We start from the raw sequence: 17,323 nt of genomic DNA on the forward strand, positions 1-17,323 counted from the left end.
CCTATAGATGTTTAAGCGCTACCTATTGGGCTAAATTGCAGCAAAGATTAACTGAATAATTAACATACATTTAACTTACATTTAAATAGGTTCTAGCTTTAAATTTCACATATATTTTTTATCCCTGCACGGGTTATGTACATTTCTTGTATACGTCTATTTTTAATTGCATCTAGGGGTATTCTTTACATCTTTTGGGGAGGTTAAGATATATGTATGGGAGGGGGAGGTGTCGGTTTTGCGGTTTAACTTGTAACAAATGTTTCATGTCATGTACGTCTTTGTAACCTGCTACTGGATGCTTTGAATTTCCCTCGGAATCAATAAAGTATCTATCTATCTATCTATCTATATAAAAGGCTACAGCAAGGGTCAAGGTAAATTCTTAAATTCCACTGATACGTTTTGAGGGCTCAAGTTGTTTCAGCGTTGTTTTCACAATAAAAGGACAGACCAAAACTACATTTCATGTGGATATAAAGTGTGACACTAGGCGCATCAAAGGATTTATGTATGGCTGGTGGTGATTTCAAGTTCATGTTGAATCATACTCTAGAATCAACATGCTGGTCTCCCAAAATATGCAAATGATGTTAAAAAAAATAAATTAAAATGAATAAACTGCTCTTTCCTTGCTGCCACACTTCAAATAATAATCATATTATGTTATCCAGGGAGACAAATAAAGTATATTCTTAACAATCCACATCACACCTTGAGATTTGTGACCTGTTTACCCTAATTAAAGACCTTGAATTAATAAATTGTAGCAACACAAAAACTTGAACTCTGCATCACACTTAGTTTGCCTGTTTGGTAATCTCCCAAAGAGAAACCAAAAACGTCAGTATCAAGAAAAGAGATACTGGTTAAACTGGAGAAAGGGATTTGTGAATGCTAACCAATACATTGCAAAAAAAGCTACAAATCGGAAATTCATCAGGCCAGAAATGTGTTCTTCACAACAATCTTTGCTCTAACGAAGCAGAGGCAGCAATGGCAAGGACAAAATACTAAATGCATATTCAAACGGAGGAGGATGAGCATAACAACTATATGGATAATATATATATATATATTATATATACCAGTGATGATTTTTTTAAATAAATAAAATCATAGTGCCTACAGGTGTCACTTTAAAAATCTTGGTTTTAAGGGACAGTCATTTTGGTATTACTTCTGGTGATTTCAAATGGTATTCTCAAACAGTGATTGGACAGCAAACACTGAATCATGTGGGAGTGTCAAAGAGCAAACACAAAGGTTAACTATCACCAAGCTGGAGGAACAACTTGACTTTAGATAGTTGAATAATTAGACTATACAGCATGCATCTTAAACAGACTGTGAAGAGAAATTAGCAACACAATCAAAATTCCCAGGAGATATGTGACCTGATGTTGCCGGGGAATGGTTGGATTTATGTCAACAGAAGCAGTGCTGCGTGTTTCCTTATACAATACTTATGTGTGACTTCTGAACTCGAGCACTAAGTTCATGCAGTCCACGCCCCAAACACCTGGCTGACATTTTTAAGATTCACACATTCTGGAGGCATTTAATAAATCTTTATTTTTGGGCATAGAAGAAATCCATTTAACCTGAAAGGAGTTTGCAAAATATTTATTTATGAGTTTGGAAAGATTAATGTGTAAATCCTCAAACATAGCCCACAGAAGCAATACTAAAGTGTCACATAAAGCTTACAACACACTCAAGAAAGACTATGCTTATTGTTTATTAGATCTTCCCCCGACTTCATCAAATGGCAACCCATTAATTTCCAACAAACACAAAACATTAGCTGTACTCACAGTATTTGTGCAACCTCCTCTACATAGGCTCCTGTTTCTCTACATCATTATTCTCACTACTGAGGTGCAGTCATTGCTCCCTGGGTGATACAGATGATACATTTGCTCCTATCACATGTGTATTATAGACACAGAGTCTGTGTTAATCATGGAATGGTGTCAGGGATGTATGTTATGTGAGCGTGGCGGAGACCCATCAGACGTGGAACACAGTTCATATCAGTCCCAGGAGCCCTGTCCTGCAACCGAGCCAGCACTAGGGATCTCCACCTGAGGGTGCTGTAACAAAGGACAGTTGTATTACCATTTTGTTAATCTATGCTGGGAACACATCCACATTTACACTTCCACACAGAGGGATTATATATGTTTGCTAAGAATTAAACAAAACAACAGAAAATATAAACATGTTGTTAGAACAACAGCTTCCAGTTCTTTATCTCACCACTCACACTATCTGATGTTTGTTTTAAGGCTTCCTGGCTGATGCCAAAAACAACATCCTGAATGTTTAAAGTTGGTGGTCCCCCCCCCCCCCCCCTTCTCCCTATCCCTCTTCCTGCATTTTATCCCATCTCTCCCCCTATCCCCTTCCAAGCCCGGTGCAGTCTAGGCCTGTGAAGGCTGTTTCGTCATGAGCAGGGGATCCAGCCGAAGATTTCTGCCTTTTAATAAGACAGTTTTTTCTTACCAATGTAACTTTTGCTGCTTTGCTAAAGTGCTCATGATGGATTAAGCCAGGTCTTTGTAACATAACAATAAGTAAGGTCTTTTACCTGCTTTTTGTAACATAACAATGAGTAAGGTCTTTTACCTGCTTTTTGTAACAATGAGTAAGGTCTTTTACCTGCTTTTTGTAACATAACAATGAGTAAGGTCTTTTACCTGCTTTTTGTAAAGTGTCTCGAGATAACACTTGTTATGAGTTGACGCTATACAAATAAAAATTGATTGATTGATTGATTGATTGATTCCTTATTTGACTAATAAAACATCTCTGTGATAGCTCTGGCTGGCATGCTATTTTCATGCTCTGAATGTACGACTACTTTGAAGTCTGTTCCTCTCGCCTTACAAATGAAAACTCTTAATCTTTAAGATCATTATCAACCTGGGTCTGATTCAGATATTATACTTAAAGCTATGCAAGGATCCCATAGACTGTGTATACAAAATACAGACAGAGCCCTTTCGATTAAAAAAATGAAGCCTGTATTAAAGTGCAGAGTGCTTTCTAACAACCAGCACAGAGTAACTCTACAAGTTATTAAAAAAAAAGGTTGATTATTAGATTGTATCAAATAATACCAGCAAATTAAATTAATTAAGTAAACAAATATGAAAAATTTAAACTACTTAGAAATGTTAACTGATGTATAGAACTTTGCTTTTTCTAATAACAGGGTACTATGTTGTAGGTTGTTGCCCTGATTGTACATCAATTCACCCCCAGCAAGGTTTCTCAGATGGCTGCTGTCATGAACACACTGCTCAACTAAACTAAATCAAACATTAGAATACGTTCTCAATGAATTTGAGTGTGGCCCACTGCTCAGCCGGGATGCTCAGCTACTATTTCTGCTCCACAAACTGCATCTCAGTTCTCTTACATGATGTCTCCTTGCTCCTTTCTCCTCTTTCCTCCTTAGACCTGCCATCTCAAGGAATTCAAGGATCAAAGCTCTTGCTACTGCTTTGAAGCGAGAGAATCGAGGAGGGACATTTTAGGATCAATGAGCGAGGATACACAAGAGCAGAGTTTAACTGACAGACACGCCCCTTTATCGGATACCAGTCAATGATTGGATGCTGCAGCGGATTGGACTTAATGAAACTTCACATGATAAAGAGTTTAAAAACGAAGAATAAGTCAGACCATGAGACAGACAATTAACGACCAGACAGACCTAGAAACAGACTATAAACATATGTCAGTTTGTAAAGATGAGCTGGTTTAAAGTGTCTGACATGAGAATTAACGACGAAATATTGAACAAAACTTTTTTTAAATCAATACAATGGAGTGTATCAATCCAAAGTTTTACATTTGATTCATTTTCTGATTCTTCATCAAACTAAAAACTGTTAACTTCTGGTATTATAATTCAAATGTTTTTTTCATTATTACAACAGAAATGTTTTCTTTTCATGATCAGTTATTCTGCTTGTTTAGAGAAAGAGAAAGCAAGCCTGAGAGAGTAGGAGTCTGTCTGTCAGTAAGAAACACTTTGTACATTTATTGTCATATCAATAAAGTTTGATTTAAGACTGAACATTACTGAGCATCAGGTTTAGTAAACTATTTTGTCTAAAAACTAATAAACTGATCAATAATTTACAGTTTCCCTGATTCATCATAGAAGTATTTGTGTTAATAAAATTCAGAGCTCAAAATAAGATGATCAGCAAATAAGAATCTAATAATGACTGAGCCATTTAATACTTAAGTATTTTGCCGGTACAAATGGTCCTTTTGGTTTAAAGCAGGACACAGTTCAGAGAATAAAAAGACTGCATGTCGTTCTTTATGTGCAAATGTTATCAGGTTGCAAAAAGAGATTAAACCAATCCATTAGAATTCATGAAGAGAAACAGCTGTTAAAGCCGAGTGACAGCTGACTCGGTTATCAGAAACAGAGGTACAAACGTCTTGTGTTTTTAAAATTATATTTCCTTTGTGCTTTCTTTCCCTTTCTTAAGGAAAGGATGCAAGTATGGGATGCATGTATGCAACTAAAGAGAAGTGAGACGCAGCTATAGTGTTAGCAACCTGTCCTGTATGATCTACACCATAACAGTCTGTAGATCACCTGAAGCGTTGTTTTCTGCATTACACATCGACTTCTTACTGCACTATATATTTCATTACTAGTATTTTTACCCAAGTCATTGTATTATTAAAGTCACTCTCTATAAAAAATAATTTATCTGTGTGAGTTTTTCAGTTCCCTCTTTGCAGTTTGAAGCTTTCCTTCAACAGGAACACATTCATACATAATAAATCAAGTCAACACAGCTGTTGAAGCCACCCACCTGCTCACTGGTAGAACTTAATCTCTGTGTCCACGCAATCAAAAAATAAGCCCCCCAGTTCCTCTCCTGGTATCTCTCCGTTAAGCATGGCTGAAATCTCACTCAGACACTGCGACTCCAGGTCCATCAGGATCTCATAGATGGCTAAACCCTCGTCCTGAGATAGAGAGAGACAGACAGACACATGTCAAACTAACAGTCACACCAGTGAAGAAAAGTACATGACTATTGTATATGTTTAAACCTGCTTAAGCCATGAAGGCATTACAAGTCCTACACTGTGGTGCGTCTGATTCCACCAGGTGTTTATGGAAAATGTGCACACCTGCTATCACAAACCTCCATTTCTTCTACAGGCTATTGTTAAAATTTCATAAATATATTATTTATTCAATAAGCTAATTCCCAGAGTATTTTGTTTTCTAAAAAACATGCAATTTCCTTTTTTTTTCTTCAGAATTTTACTTTTTTGTTTTAAGTTTCAAAGATTTTACATCCAATTGACTTTCACAACAGTAAGAAAAAGACAGACATAACAAAAAGCTTAAACATATGTGATTGGAGATTTTGATATTGGGTTGTTTCCTCAGACTCTTTTTATATTACAGTTCATAACTTTTATGTTCATTTAAAGTCAACTGAGAAAAGTTCAACGGATGCCATGAATGAAACTATAAAATAAAGCTAAAAGTCATAGAAAAAAGCTTGCATGGTAACTGGGAATGCTTTTTTAAAACCAAAGTCAACAACAATGTATGCCAAAGTATCTCTCTACGTATCCAATATTAATCTAATGTTGTTTCACCACTATCGTTACACTATCATTCAGTAAACATAACATTAAGTTCTTCTGCTTAGTAGTAAAGAGTAGAAGTTGTGAGTGAAATAAAACACCATCACAACAGTATCACCTTCTCCCACCATACTGTGCTATTATTGTCTATGATGCCGATACAGTAGGTCAACTGCAAGACTTTTACCCAGGAGATCACTGTTCTTGATCTTTGTTAAAAACAAACTGTCAGAGTTATAATCCTAATATGATCACAATGTTTTCTTCAGTTTGTTCAAAAATCATCCCGAGAAGACCTCAGGTCGAAACACTGTGATGAATTTCAAACTTTTTGTGGCATTAGAGCAAATGTGCGGACACATCATCTTCCTCAGTCTGCTGATTTTGCACCGCCCTGCACCTCTGTGATGTGAGTTTAACTACCTTCTTTTTCATAATCCTAATACAAACCACAATCTTTTCATAAACCTAACCCTGACATATTTTGTTACGGTTAGACACTTGGTTAGATTGTGAATTGATTATGGTTTAGATTAGAAGAATAAATCAGTGGGAATAAGCACAGAACAAGAATAGCGTTCTCCTGTTACTGTAGAGAAAAAAAATAAAGTGAGTTAATACCTAAGCTAATTTCTTAACTTAATTACACTTCACAACTTATGCTATTTTTACACTGTGCTATATCTTTTTTTTTTTAACCCTAATGCAATTTATACTGGATGCATCACTGGCTGCTGTTACACTGCAGACCTATCATTACACGGTGCATTGTGGGAGAATAGTTAACAATTATACCACTCTCGAAAAGACATGCATGCTGACATTATACTTTTCAGAAGTGTCGTACAAAATTCAGAATTTGCTCAAATCTCTCCTCTCTGCATTTTTAAAAAAGCTCAATTGGCTTCCTTTAAGTCACAATTTACCTTATGATATGCACATTTCTTTATGAAAGGCTAAAGGAAAGTTCAAATGTTAATAATATCTGATACTGATTCCACAAAACAACCCGTTCTCTCTCTGTCTGGATTGCCAGACAAAGTGCTACGATGTTGTTGTTGTTTGGAAGTAACAATACCTCTCAGCATCATCACCTTGTTCTTTGGTTGCGACGAGATTTAAACCCTGCTCTTTGGAGTTCAATGTGTACTTGTGGTGTGTTTTTGTTTAGTCTACACTCACCCCACGAGTCTAGCTAGACACTGTGAGTGTCACTTCTGTTCTTCTGAGCTTTTTTAATAACACACGACTGAGTTCAGCTATCTGTGAATAGGGTTTAAATGTGGATGTATAAATGAAATGAATGAGAACTTTCAGCTGCGCCAGGCTCAGCGCACGACTATCATTGACCTAGGTCATCCATCTGTGCCCACCGAGTTGGTCTCCATGGAGCTGAGCGCCACCTGGTGGGCCTTGTAAAGGTCATGTCTGCGGTCCACCCGGCTCTGAAAACGAGGCTGCTTCCTGACGGGGTCGTCTGGCCCAAACTGTGGGGAGACCACCCTCGGCACTGGGGTGGCACCGTCCGAAAAGACAAAAGGCTTGAATACAGACCTACCAGGGTGCGGGAGGGGTGGATGGACAGGGAGAGGAAAAGGAAAAAGGAAAGAGTGAAACCCAGACTCAGAAACTCCCTCTGACCCAAAGTGAAGACAGGAAAAGTAAAGATTAGGAGGAAGAGAATATTAAGGTGTGAAAAACTCCTTTGTAGCTAATGTTGTTTTTGCTTTTAAGCTCTCAACAGAAGATCTCACACACCCAGAAACATTTCTGCACTAAAGTCAGATGTTCCTGTTGATTTGAACAGAATACTACTGAATTCAAATTAAAAATAAGGATGCAGAGACGAACAATAGGACGTTAGTGGGGAAAGTGGGTTAAAACATTTAAACATTTAATAGGTGATTCTTTTATTATGAAGCTTTTATTTCCTTATAATGTTTTTTGAAGTTTTCTGGAAATAACTGTGTACGTATTCAATCTTTCTCACACAAAATATATATTAAAAGTTGTTTTTTGTACAGCAGTACACTAGTGGTCAGTGCACACAGTGCCACATGTAGAGAAACTGTCGTCCTCTAAGCGGGCGGCCCGGGTTCAAATCCAACATGTTGCTCCTTTTCTGCATGCCATTCCTCTCTCTCTCTCGCTCTCTCTCTCTCTCTCTGATTTCTGTCTCTATCCACTGACCTCAAAATAAACAGCCAACAGATGCACATGGTTGAAAGAGCACACCATGAAAAATAAATCTAAACTCTGTGGCACACTGAAAATAACTTTACTGTAATTTTTTTTGGTTCACTCACAATAAGATACAGTTTAGTTATTTTCATTGTGCCATAGAGTTTTGATTTATATTTCCCAAAAATAAACCTTTAAAAAAAACTGTCTTGAGAGGAATGATTCACTTTCAAACGTTTATTATTTCCTCGAGTTCATTCCATTAAAGACTCGCCACAAAGTCACTAAAGTGTACAAATATGTATAATAAATCTTGTGTTGAATTGTATGCTTTACTGGAGTCTCATTTCACTTTTGCTTAATATTCATCATGCAAGATTGTACTAGCTTAGCATGTGGAATTAATTTGAATTATAACATATAGACGACTTCTCCTGTGCATTGAAATAGTACCAACTTCTCCTCAGGACAGAAAGAACTAATTACATTATTGGTAATCATTATAGAATGCATGGAGACAATGAGTAGAGCATTAACATCCTTAAAAACACACAAATTAAATACATTAAGAGTCAGTAAGGTGCCCTTGCAGTAAGAATACTTTCCATTTGAAGTGATTATTACAGTATTGGGTTTACAGCAGTTTGCTACAGAGTGAAGCAGGATACTAGTCATAATTGATGCTTTTAATCAAGATGATTTATTAGTTTGGTTAAAGACTAACCTGGAGGGGTCTGGGGTGGCAGTGAAGAAGTGGACGCATGGCAGGCTGCAGTCTCTAGGCAGGATAGACACCATGCTGCCTGTGGTGCAGAAACCTCCAGAGTTCATGCAGATGCCACTGGGCTTGTCCCTCAAAATGGATATCATCACCTCTGCTGTCACTGAGCCTGGGAGCAGAACAAAGCGCATGCTCTCTTCATTAATGTGTGCAGCATGTGCATGCTTGTGCTCTGTTACTGTTAAAAGTTGGTCAGGCCATTAAAGCCTGAATTAATTTTGCTGGTAGATGAGACTAATGCAAGTCACACAGATTCCCCAAAAAGGGAACTTGTTTTTTAACTCTAAAATGTTTCCACCCTTATGCTCACTATGCTGCCACACTGCACCAAATGATGAAATACTTCAAAAACATGGCTCTTTCTTTGTGGTTTATAAAGCTGTGATCACATTGTTTGTCACTTTTGCATGTGTTGTTGACACCTACCTCTGTCTTTTAATGATTTCTGACATGATTGCAATATGTTCTATATTTGTATTCTTTCTTACATTCCTCACTGAGTTTTCTTCAAAAAGTAGTTCATACTTTTAAATTCCTTCAGAGGGGAAATATTATATGCAAAGGATGAATTAGGACATCTTGGACATTCTGATTTGGAGTCAGATCTAACCTACAGTCAAAGTCTTTGCAGCATTGAAACTCGTGGTAATGAAAGCCGACCCCCCCTCACCGTCATGTTGCCGGAGTAGCTCCGTGCCTCCTTTGTAGCGCTGTTTGGCCAGCTCCATCCTGGCAGGGGGGTCCTCTGGGCTGAACACCTGGGAGAAGTTGAACTCTCCCTCTCCGTCCCACCAGCCCTCTGCCTGAGCCACGCTGCGCAGCTCCGGGTGCTCTGCAGAGACCTCGGCACCGATCGTCAGTTGGTTGGAGATGTTCTTCACACCCTCTGAGATAAAAAAAAACAAAAACAAGTGTTACAATGTGGATAGAGTTCTGTCTTTGAAATGCACGAGAAAATCCTTTGTTTAGGACTGCGACACTTTTTGAATTTTAACACCCTTTCCTTTTTTTTACTTGACAATGATTTTGTCCTGAATCTAATCTTTTTTTTTTAATTACTTTATTGCAGGCTGTTTTACTACATTCAAGTTGTCATATTTCATCACAAATTTTGTTCATCCTGGCACATTTTTCTATATAATTCTTTAAACATACAAGAATACATACAACATGAAATAAAATAAAAATAAATAAAAATCCAAAGAAAAGGTACGAAGAGAAAAAAGATAATTAAATTAAGGTTTAGAAAGAAAAAATAATACTAATAATATAATCTGAATCTAATCTTGAGCTGTCATACAGTATATTAGAAGTATGGGTGGCTGTGGCTCAGTTGGCAGAGTCCGTCATCTCTCCTGTTGCTTCGTCTGTGGTGTATGAGTGTGTATGAATGGGATTAGTTACTTCTGATGGTCACTTTACATAACAACCTCTGCCACCAGTGTGAATGTGTAGGTGTGACATGTGCTTCGAGTAGTCAGAAGACTAGAAAAGCACTATGCAAGCTCAAGTCCAATTACCATTATTTAGCTTGGTCTTAGCAAAGTAGCTTGCACAGTTTATCTCCAGCTGACAGAGGGATCCAGACATGATGAATGAGGAACGCTTTATCACAATTTCAGGATTTCCTGAATTGTAATAACACATCTTTATAATCTGTGGACTCATGTCGAGAAATGACTTGTGAACAAAGAGATCTGAAAACGTTTTATTTACTTTGTTATTAAAGTTTGCCACATTAAAGAGCAGATATGAGTCATGCAGGTACTTCAATATTTTAACACTCTGGAGCATTTCAGTGTTGCTCAAATTTATTGAGAACTAAAGCACGTTAAATACAGTTTCCTACCCTAAAAAACTAATCAGTGATAATACACCTCAGTGTACACCTTTGTGTTTAGTGCTTGTAAGTAAAGGATCGATTAACCTTTTTGAAGTGAGATATTGAGATTGACATTACAAGTGCTGAACAGCAACATGTTAGCAAAGGCGTTGTGAGCATGTTAGCCATCCAATGCTAGTATATTACTTAAAGCTTCACTGGGTTTAATCCTGCGATCATGTGCAGTCGAAATCATCCAAAGTCCAGAGAAAGCCTTTGAGGTTGAAACATCAAGCAGAGCGGGATTTTCTGGAACAACTTCACCAAATAACACGGGTGCATGAAGAGGTCAAAAAAGCTCTGGCAACACTTACAGAAGATCAACATTGTTAACAAATTAGACCGACGCGTTTCAGGTTGAAACATCAGGTCAGAGAGATGCAGAGTTGACAGCCTACAAGGAATACTACGCAGAATAATGGATGTAGGATTAAAATTGAGTAGTTACTGATTAATGTGAGTAGTTACACACATTAAGATTTTTTTTCTCATAGTCCACTGCACAGCGCCTACATTGCACCTTTTGTACATTTTGTGTTTTTTATCTTTATTTTTTATATTTAATATTTTACATTTTTAAATTCTATTTTATATATTGTAATATCTTCGTATACTGTATTATACCAAGTCAAATTCCTTGTGTGTGTAAATGTGTGTGTAAAATGTGTAAATGTGTAAATGTACTAAATAAACCCCGATTCTGATTCTGATTCTAATGAGCTTCTCAGCAGAAGGTGGTGTACATGCAATATAATCATCCTGGTATGGTCAGTAACTCTTTATTCCTACTACTTTTTTTTAACTGCAGCCAAAGCACACTGCATTTTAATGAAGGCTGACAGATGGTTATCAAAACATCTTCAGAAAAGTACAGACCACATAGGTTTGTTCAAAGTAAGCAGGACAACAATCTGAGGTGTTAAAAAGCCATGTAATGAGCAATAGGCTTTGTCATTTTAAATAAAGTTCTGTTGATGTGTTAGTGGTGACGCCAAATATCAACATCCCAGCATCAATTGTGAGAAAATAAGATTGTCTTTTGATGCCTTGGTAAAATAGTTTCCTTAAAGTTGATGCAAATAGAGCTTTTGAATTTCATTAAAAGAGTATTTGTATTCTACACTTTTGTCTACATATGGTGGGCTGGAAGCTTTTTTTATTTTTTTATTTATTTTTTCTGAATTCATATGATACATTTATGTTATTGTAGTTGTTTTTTAATATAAGTCTGATATATCTTTTATTATTGTTCTTATTATTTCATTTTGTGTATATACATGTATATGTGCAAGAGTGTAAGAGCATGTAAATTTACATATATATAGGTTTTTTTAGTTTTAGTTTCTTTTTTACATTGCTTTAATTTTTTTTATTATTACTATTCATTTGTTTCCTATATTATTCTGTAATTCTTTCTGTTTAGTTGAATATACTGTCTGGTCACTTGGGGTGGGGGGGTATTGTGTGTTGTATTGAAATTCTCAATAAAGAGTATAAAAAAAAAAGAAAGTAAAATAAAAGAGTATATGTCTAAACTACACATGCACCCTGTTTCACCTTGTTCCCTTCTGCATCCTCACCTGTTACCCTCTGTGCCACCCACAGTTTTCCAGCAGTTTCCAGGACCCAGGCCTCCTGGCGGTCCACCAGGAGGAAGGTGTTGTGGTAGCTGAAGGGCTCAGGATCCTCCCTGCACTGCCCTCCCTGGCCGTACTGCTCCAGGAGGCCGGTGATCACAGTGAGCGCCGCCCAGGCACTGTCACCGCGCTCCAGCCCCAGTCTGTCCATTAAAGACAGATGATTTGATTACCTTTAACTTTTATAGTCAGGCAACAGTCATGTGGTTATAAATGTAAGAAAGTCAATGACTCTCCTTTCATTAACAGAGAGAACCGGTTGAGCCTGTGAGTTTACATGCGCCTCTTCATTTTGTGATTTGGAGGAAATGCTACTGCGGTACTTAAACATTTGTCATAACATGTTTCTGACAATGTACACACCCTAACAAGAGGATTAGGTTAATACTAAATACACAATATCCGAACTGTAATTAATAAGAAATAAAACGTTTCTCCCGTCAGCTGAAGATTATTGTTTCATTATTGCTGAAATTGGATAAGCTGATTTATATCCATAAGGATTGTAAGTATGTATTGTCATGAATTCATTCATCTTGATCATTTTGTGGATATATCATTTACTTCTGTCAACCATCTAAGGGTAATTCTTCTTCTGGGTCTTTTGGGTTTGGAAAGGAATTTGTGGGCTGTACTTTCTAGCAGAATATAAGCAACACATTGGTGAGCGATGGTCAGATCTTGGTCATCATTGGTCAGCATGGGTCAGCACGGGTCAGCATTTTGTCAGCCATGTGTGTAACGTTTCTGTGTATGAATAAATCCTAAGATGATCCACAGTCTGTTTCACGATTTCATCATTGAAACCTTTACTACAGAAACAAACCCCACCTAGAAAATGATTTATTTTATTTTTTTGGGAACACAGTACCAAAGTTTTTAGGTGCTCACCGAACAAAGTCCATGCCCAGCAGAGCCTCTCCGGAGGCGACAGGCTCTCTTGTCCAGACAGCCTCATTCCCAATACAGACTCCCTGATCATTAGCTCCCATTTCAGCGCCCCACATCCAGGCGGGCTTACTGAGGACGACAGCGTGCGTCTGCTCCACCTGAGGGATCTGGATGTATGTGCACTGCAGAAAAAAAAGGAAGTGAGCAAGACACAGGTCATATTAGGGTCACAATGCACCAACATATTTGTGAGAAGTCTAACTTGTTTTGGACAAGAATCAGCTTCAGGTATTCTAAAGATGAACACCCAAGGCCATAACAACAATTTCATTATTTCCATCGTCAGTGAAACTAAAAGAGAAAGTGCAACTTCTTACCATACATCAATTATTGTTATAATGCTTCTCAACACATTTGTATCATGCGTTGCAATGCTTTAAAGCAGAATTCCCATCAGTGAAACATGTCTTTTTCTAAGATACATTTCATCAAGTTGTTCCAATCACAACGAGAGCAAGAGAAGTTATATGACATTTTACAAACGGATCTTTTTAGATGTTTGGGAAGAAACATTACATTTATTTTATAGTTATGCAGGTGCATGTGTGACTATATTAAATAAATAAAGACTGAGATGTTCATCAGCATTGTGTCCCTTTATTGTATGATTTTTGAAAATGTTAATTTACCCCAAAAAGAAAATATTTCCTGTTTTTCAGTCTTGGTTTACTTCTCTATCATGTACTTATTTTGCTATAAAAATTATTTTGATGGGAAATGATGCGATCAGATTGTTTGAACACTGTATTTTTAATGAATGCAAACATAGAAAAGTTAGTTTGACAAGTATAGTTTGGGTCTGGGGGGGAAATAAACACTAATAAAGTTCATCTTTAAAAGAAGCTGTTTATAAAAACTATTTTCTAGGTTAAAAGCATTTATTATCAAACATGTTTATGTGTAACAAGCACCAAGTTTCAGAAATAACCTATGGTCACGTTTCCACTGCAGGAACTTCCTCGTCTTTTATTTCATCCACCATTATTAGAAGTCTGCAGAAAGAAATGACTTTGTTTTTGTTTTGTTCAACAAGCTTCAGCACTGCAATGTGGTTACAGAAGAAAAGCATGCAACAGATGGACCAACAATGTTTGGACAACGATCTATAGTTCTCTTTCTTTAATACATCAGACTAGTTTGCCTTAAATTCCCAGTTGAAGTAACTTTTTAGTTTCTTTGAGAAGTTCCTGGGACTACATGCTTCAGGCTGGACAAGAAATTTTAATACATGAAAAACTTTGATGCCTTGAACAGCACATACATTCAATCATTCACCCCAAATGTATTTACATGAAGGCAGATTAGGGAGAGCGAAAACCTTAACTTCATGACGAGAGGTGAAAGAGAGAAAAGATTCAATCAGCAGGTTTAAACTTTGACTTTGTTTCCTTTAAAAATTAACAGGAAAGAATATTTCCATGTAAATATTTCACCACAGTTTCACATTAGAGTCGATCATTGTGAAAACTATCGCATCAATATGAATCTCTGCAAATTTCCATATGCTGTTTTTTTTTTGTTGTTAAAATTACACATTAAAATGAATCGGGATCATGTGCAATGGAGTATAAAGTATGAGGGGAACTATTACATGGTACACTATTTGTTAGGGCTTTGCTGTGAAACCCTCAGAAAAAAAGAGGATGTGCAACTAGTGGCCTCAGGTTTGACTTCTGCATCGAACCGATGTCTTTTTTTGTACTGCTTTTTCTGTTAAAGGGAAAAGTATTTGAATCCAATGAGTACCACTAAAAAATGGTGGAAAGTCCAATGTGGTTAATACTTTTACATGAATGTATTTGTCTGTGCACTACTTGTGTGTTTCAGGGCTGCTTTACCTCCAGCGTGGAGCCTGGAGGGTGTGATGCTGCAGGGTAGTGGGCCACCTCCTGCACCTCATCCCGGGGTCGGTCTGAGTTCTTCCCAAAAATCACATGGTCATCGCGAGATCCAGGTGGCAAGGAAACAAAACAATCACATGACATGGGAGGCTCTGCCATCCTGCAACAAAGAGACAACAACAACAAAATGAACGGGTGGGGGGGAAACTGTAAGAAAGTCTGGGGAGAAATGATAAGTGATGATGTGTAAATTAAGCTGTTCCTTCAGCCATATAACTAGCCGACACCATGTAAACAATCTGATTTTTAAACTCCTCGTAAGAGTCTGACAATGTGTTTGACATCCAGCACACCCTGTTGGTCCATAACACATGTGTGGAGTGAAGAGGGAAGAGTCTGCTTCTGTTCCCCCACCCAGCTTTTTGCAGAAAGTCGGATCTAGCCGGTGCACTGCCCATCCCTTTCACACAGGGATTAGGAGGCAGTCTTGTGCAGAGAGACTTTATTGACTGTAATCTTCTCAAATCCCACCGCCACGTTGCTCTATTAACACTGTCGTCTCGACTTCACGACCATGTATCGCGATCGATCCGGAAATAATGTGCGTAAAAGTCTGCTGATAGAAGCGGTGTCGAGCAGCGGAGCTCGGTTTGTTTTTCAGTGTTTCTATCAGATTGAAGGCCTGCCTGGGCTCACTGACAGCCCCGGTGTCTTTCCGGAGCAGCGACGCGCCTGGTGCGTCATGTCATTCCGCTTTTTCATGGGGGGTTTAGAAAGGGGAGAATGTAGGCGCTTAATAATCTGCAATAAGTAGTGCTAGTCTGTGAATACTGGAAAAAATGGTTACCTTCTTTTTGCAATGGTGGGAGCGTGCAGCCGACTGGAGGAAGGCAGGTTGTAGAAACCCGGTCACATGACCGAGAAATCCAAAGGTATGTACTTAAAGGTCTCGTCTCGTCTGGCCACAAGCACAGCTCACCGTCTCACACGACCGGCCAGTCCACACCTGTGAAAAGCTGCACAGCAGGCCTGATGATGTAGACTCCCCTCCGTCTGTTTATCAGACTGAAAAACCCCACACCCATTATAATGCTGAACCCCACTCACAGGAAGAAGTAAACTTATGATACCCTACATAACTACAAAACAAGTTTTCAATAAATAAATAATTTTATGACACCACACTCATTGTAAATATAGGCTTAGTGTGTACCAATAAAACTTTAATTATATGCAAACTATTTGTTCATCACAGTTACTGATTATCAGCTTCACCAAGTCATGAGTTCATGTCTGTGTGAGTCAAAATGATGAGCTGGACAAACGTCTCACCATGTATTCACCAATGTAAACAAGTTTTTCATCAGGAGCATAAGTGCCACAGAGTGGAGGGGCACTCCACCCATTTACACACCAGGTTTCATTTACTCCACACGTAGTGGAGTGTGACTCAGCCTGTGGATAGTTGTAGGATATATTGTCTTTTGTTGCTCTAGATGCGTGTTGAAACTCTTAAAACAACTATCCACATGACGTCACCAGGGTTAAGCTTGCATTATAGGAAATGTGGGATTTAGTGTGCTACTCATATTTAATTTAAGTCTGTCTGTATATCTAGTCTGTCCTACAGTCTGAGCATGCACATGGAAGATGTCACCAAGAAAATGATCTCTTCAACGATATTAAAAAATGTTGCTACTGATTGCGACAGATCTAAACGTAGAAGAGTCAAATTTAAGGTGACAAATAAGTGTGTCCATGTATTCAGGATGCAAAGCATTTTACAGGAGCAGTCTCAGAATGTACTTTACTAAAAGCTTTAGGATTTAAAATAAAAAGTTAGAGCCTTCCCAAAGAAATTTGATTTTTTTCCCCTTTTCGAAATCTTTCCAAAGAACCAAAGAAGAATTAAACTACGGAATGGCCTTTCACTTTAGGATATTTTACTTTTTGTGGTATTGAAAGTGTTTGATACGCAACGTTGTATTTGATTTTTCCACATGCAATGAAGCAGCATCTGATGTTCTGCACTGGAAGTACTTTATATACTTTTAGTTCATTACAATGTATCATACATTTAAAAAAAAAAAAAAATGCATTTGGCATACATTTAGAGCATTAGTTGTTTTTTTTCAATCTTTATATGTGAAATGTAATCAGGATAACTATTAAGTGGCATTGAACAATCTAATAAAGCATTTAAAAATGAACATAAGTACTTACATTATCATAATTATGCTAACTGGAAGAAATAGGATGACAAGATATTTACTGCTTATATTTGCAATAATAATGCAGCCAAATTGTTTTGCGAATTTAAAATGTAACTAACTACCAAAACTTTCCAAAAACTATATTTTAACCATTCTAATTTACAACCCCATGTAGTAAAATGTTGGTAGGTTGT

General features: G+C 37.5%; 1 protein-coding gene across 3 annotated transcripts; it reads right to left on the bottom strand.

Annotated features, from left to right (window-relative positions):
- Positions 1–1,556: 1,556 nt before the first annotated feature.
- scrn2 (secernin 2) lies at positions 1,557–15,938 on the bottom strand. Of its 3 annotated transcripts, none has more exons than XM_020652330.3 (9): positions 15,764–15,938; positions 14,914–15,076; positions 13,016–13,197; positions 12,068–12,267; positions 9,276–9,491; positions 8,549–8,714; positions 7,017–7,197; positions 4,851–5,007; positions 1,557–2,096 (listed from the first exon to the last, which is right to left on the bottom strand). In XM_020652330.3, the coding sequence occupies exons 2-8, from the start codon at positions 15,073–15,075 to the stop codon at positions 4,855–4,857; spliced, it is 1,260 nt and encodes a 419-aa protein (XP_020507986.1). In that variant the 5' UTR covers position 15,076; positions 15,764–15,938; the 3' UTR covers positions 1,557–2,096; positions 4,851–4,854. The 3 variants fall into 3 exon arrangements, with proteins under 3 accessions (XP_020507986.1, XP_020507984.1, XP_065820179.1); XM_020652328.3 differs by lacking the exon at positions 15,764–15,938 and adding an exon at positions 15,331–15,619; XM_065964107.1 differs by lacking the exon at positions 15,764–15,938 and adding an exon at positions 15,270–15,304.
- Positions 15,939–17,323: the final 1,385 nt, after the last annotated feature.

The sequence above is a fragment of the Labrus bergylta genome, chromosome 1 (assembly GCF_963930695.1).
Source record: "Labrus bergylta chromosome 1, fLabBer1.1, whole genome shotgun sequence".
NCBI classification, from domain to species: Eukaryota; Metazoa; Chordata; class Actinopteri; order Labriformes; family Labridae; genus Labrus; species Labrus bergylta.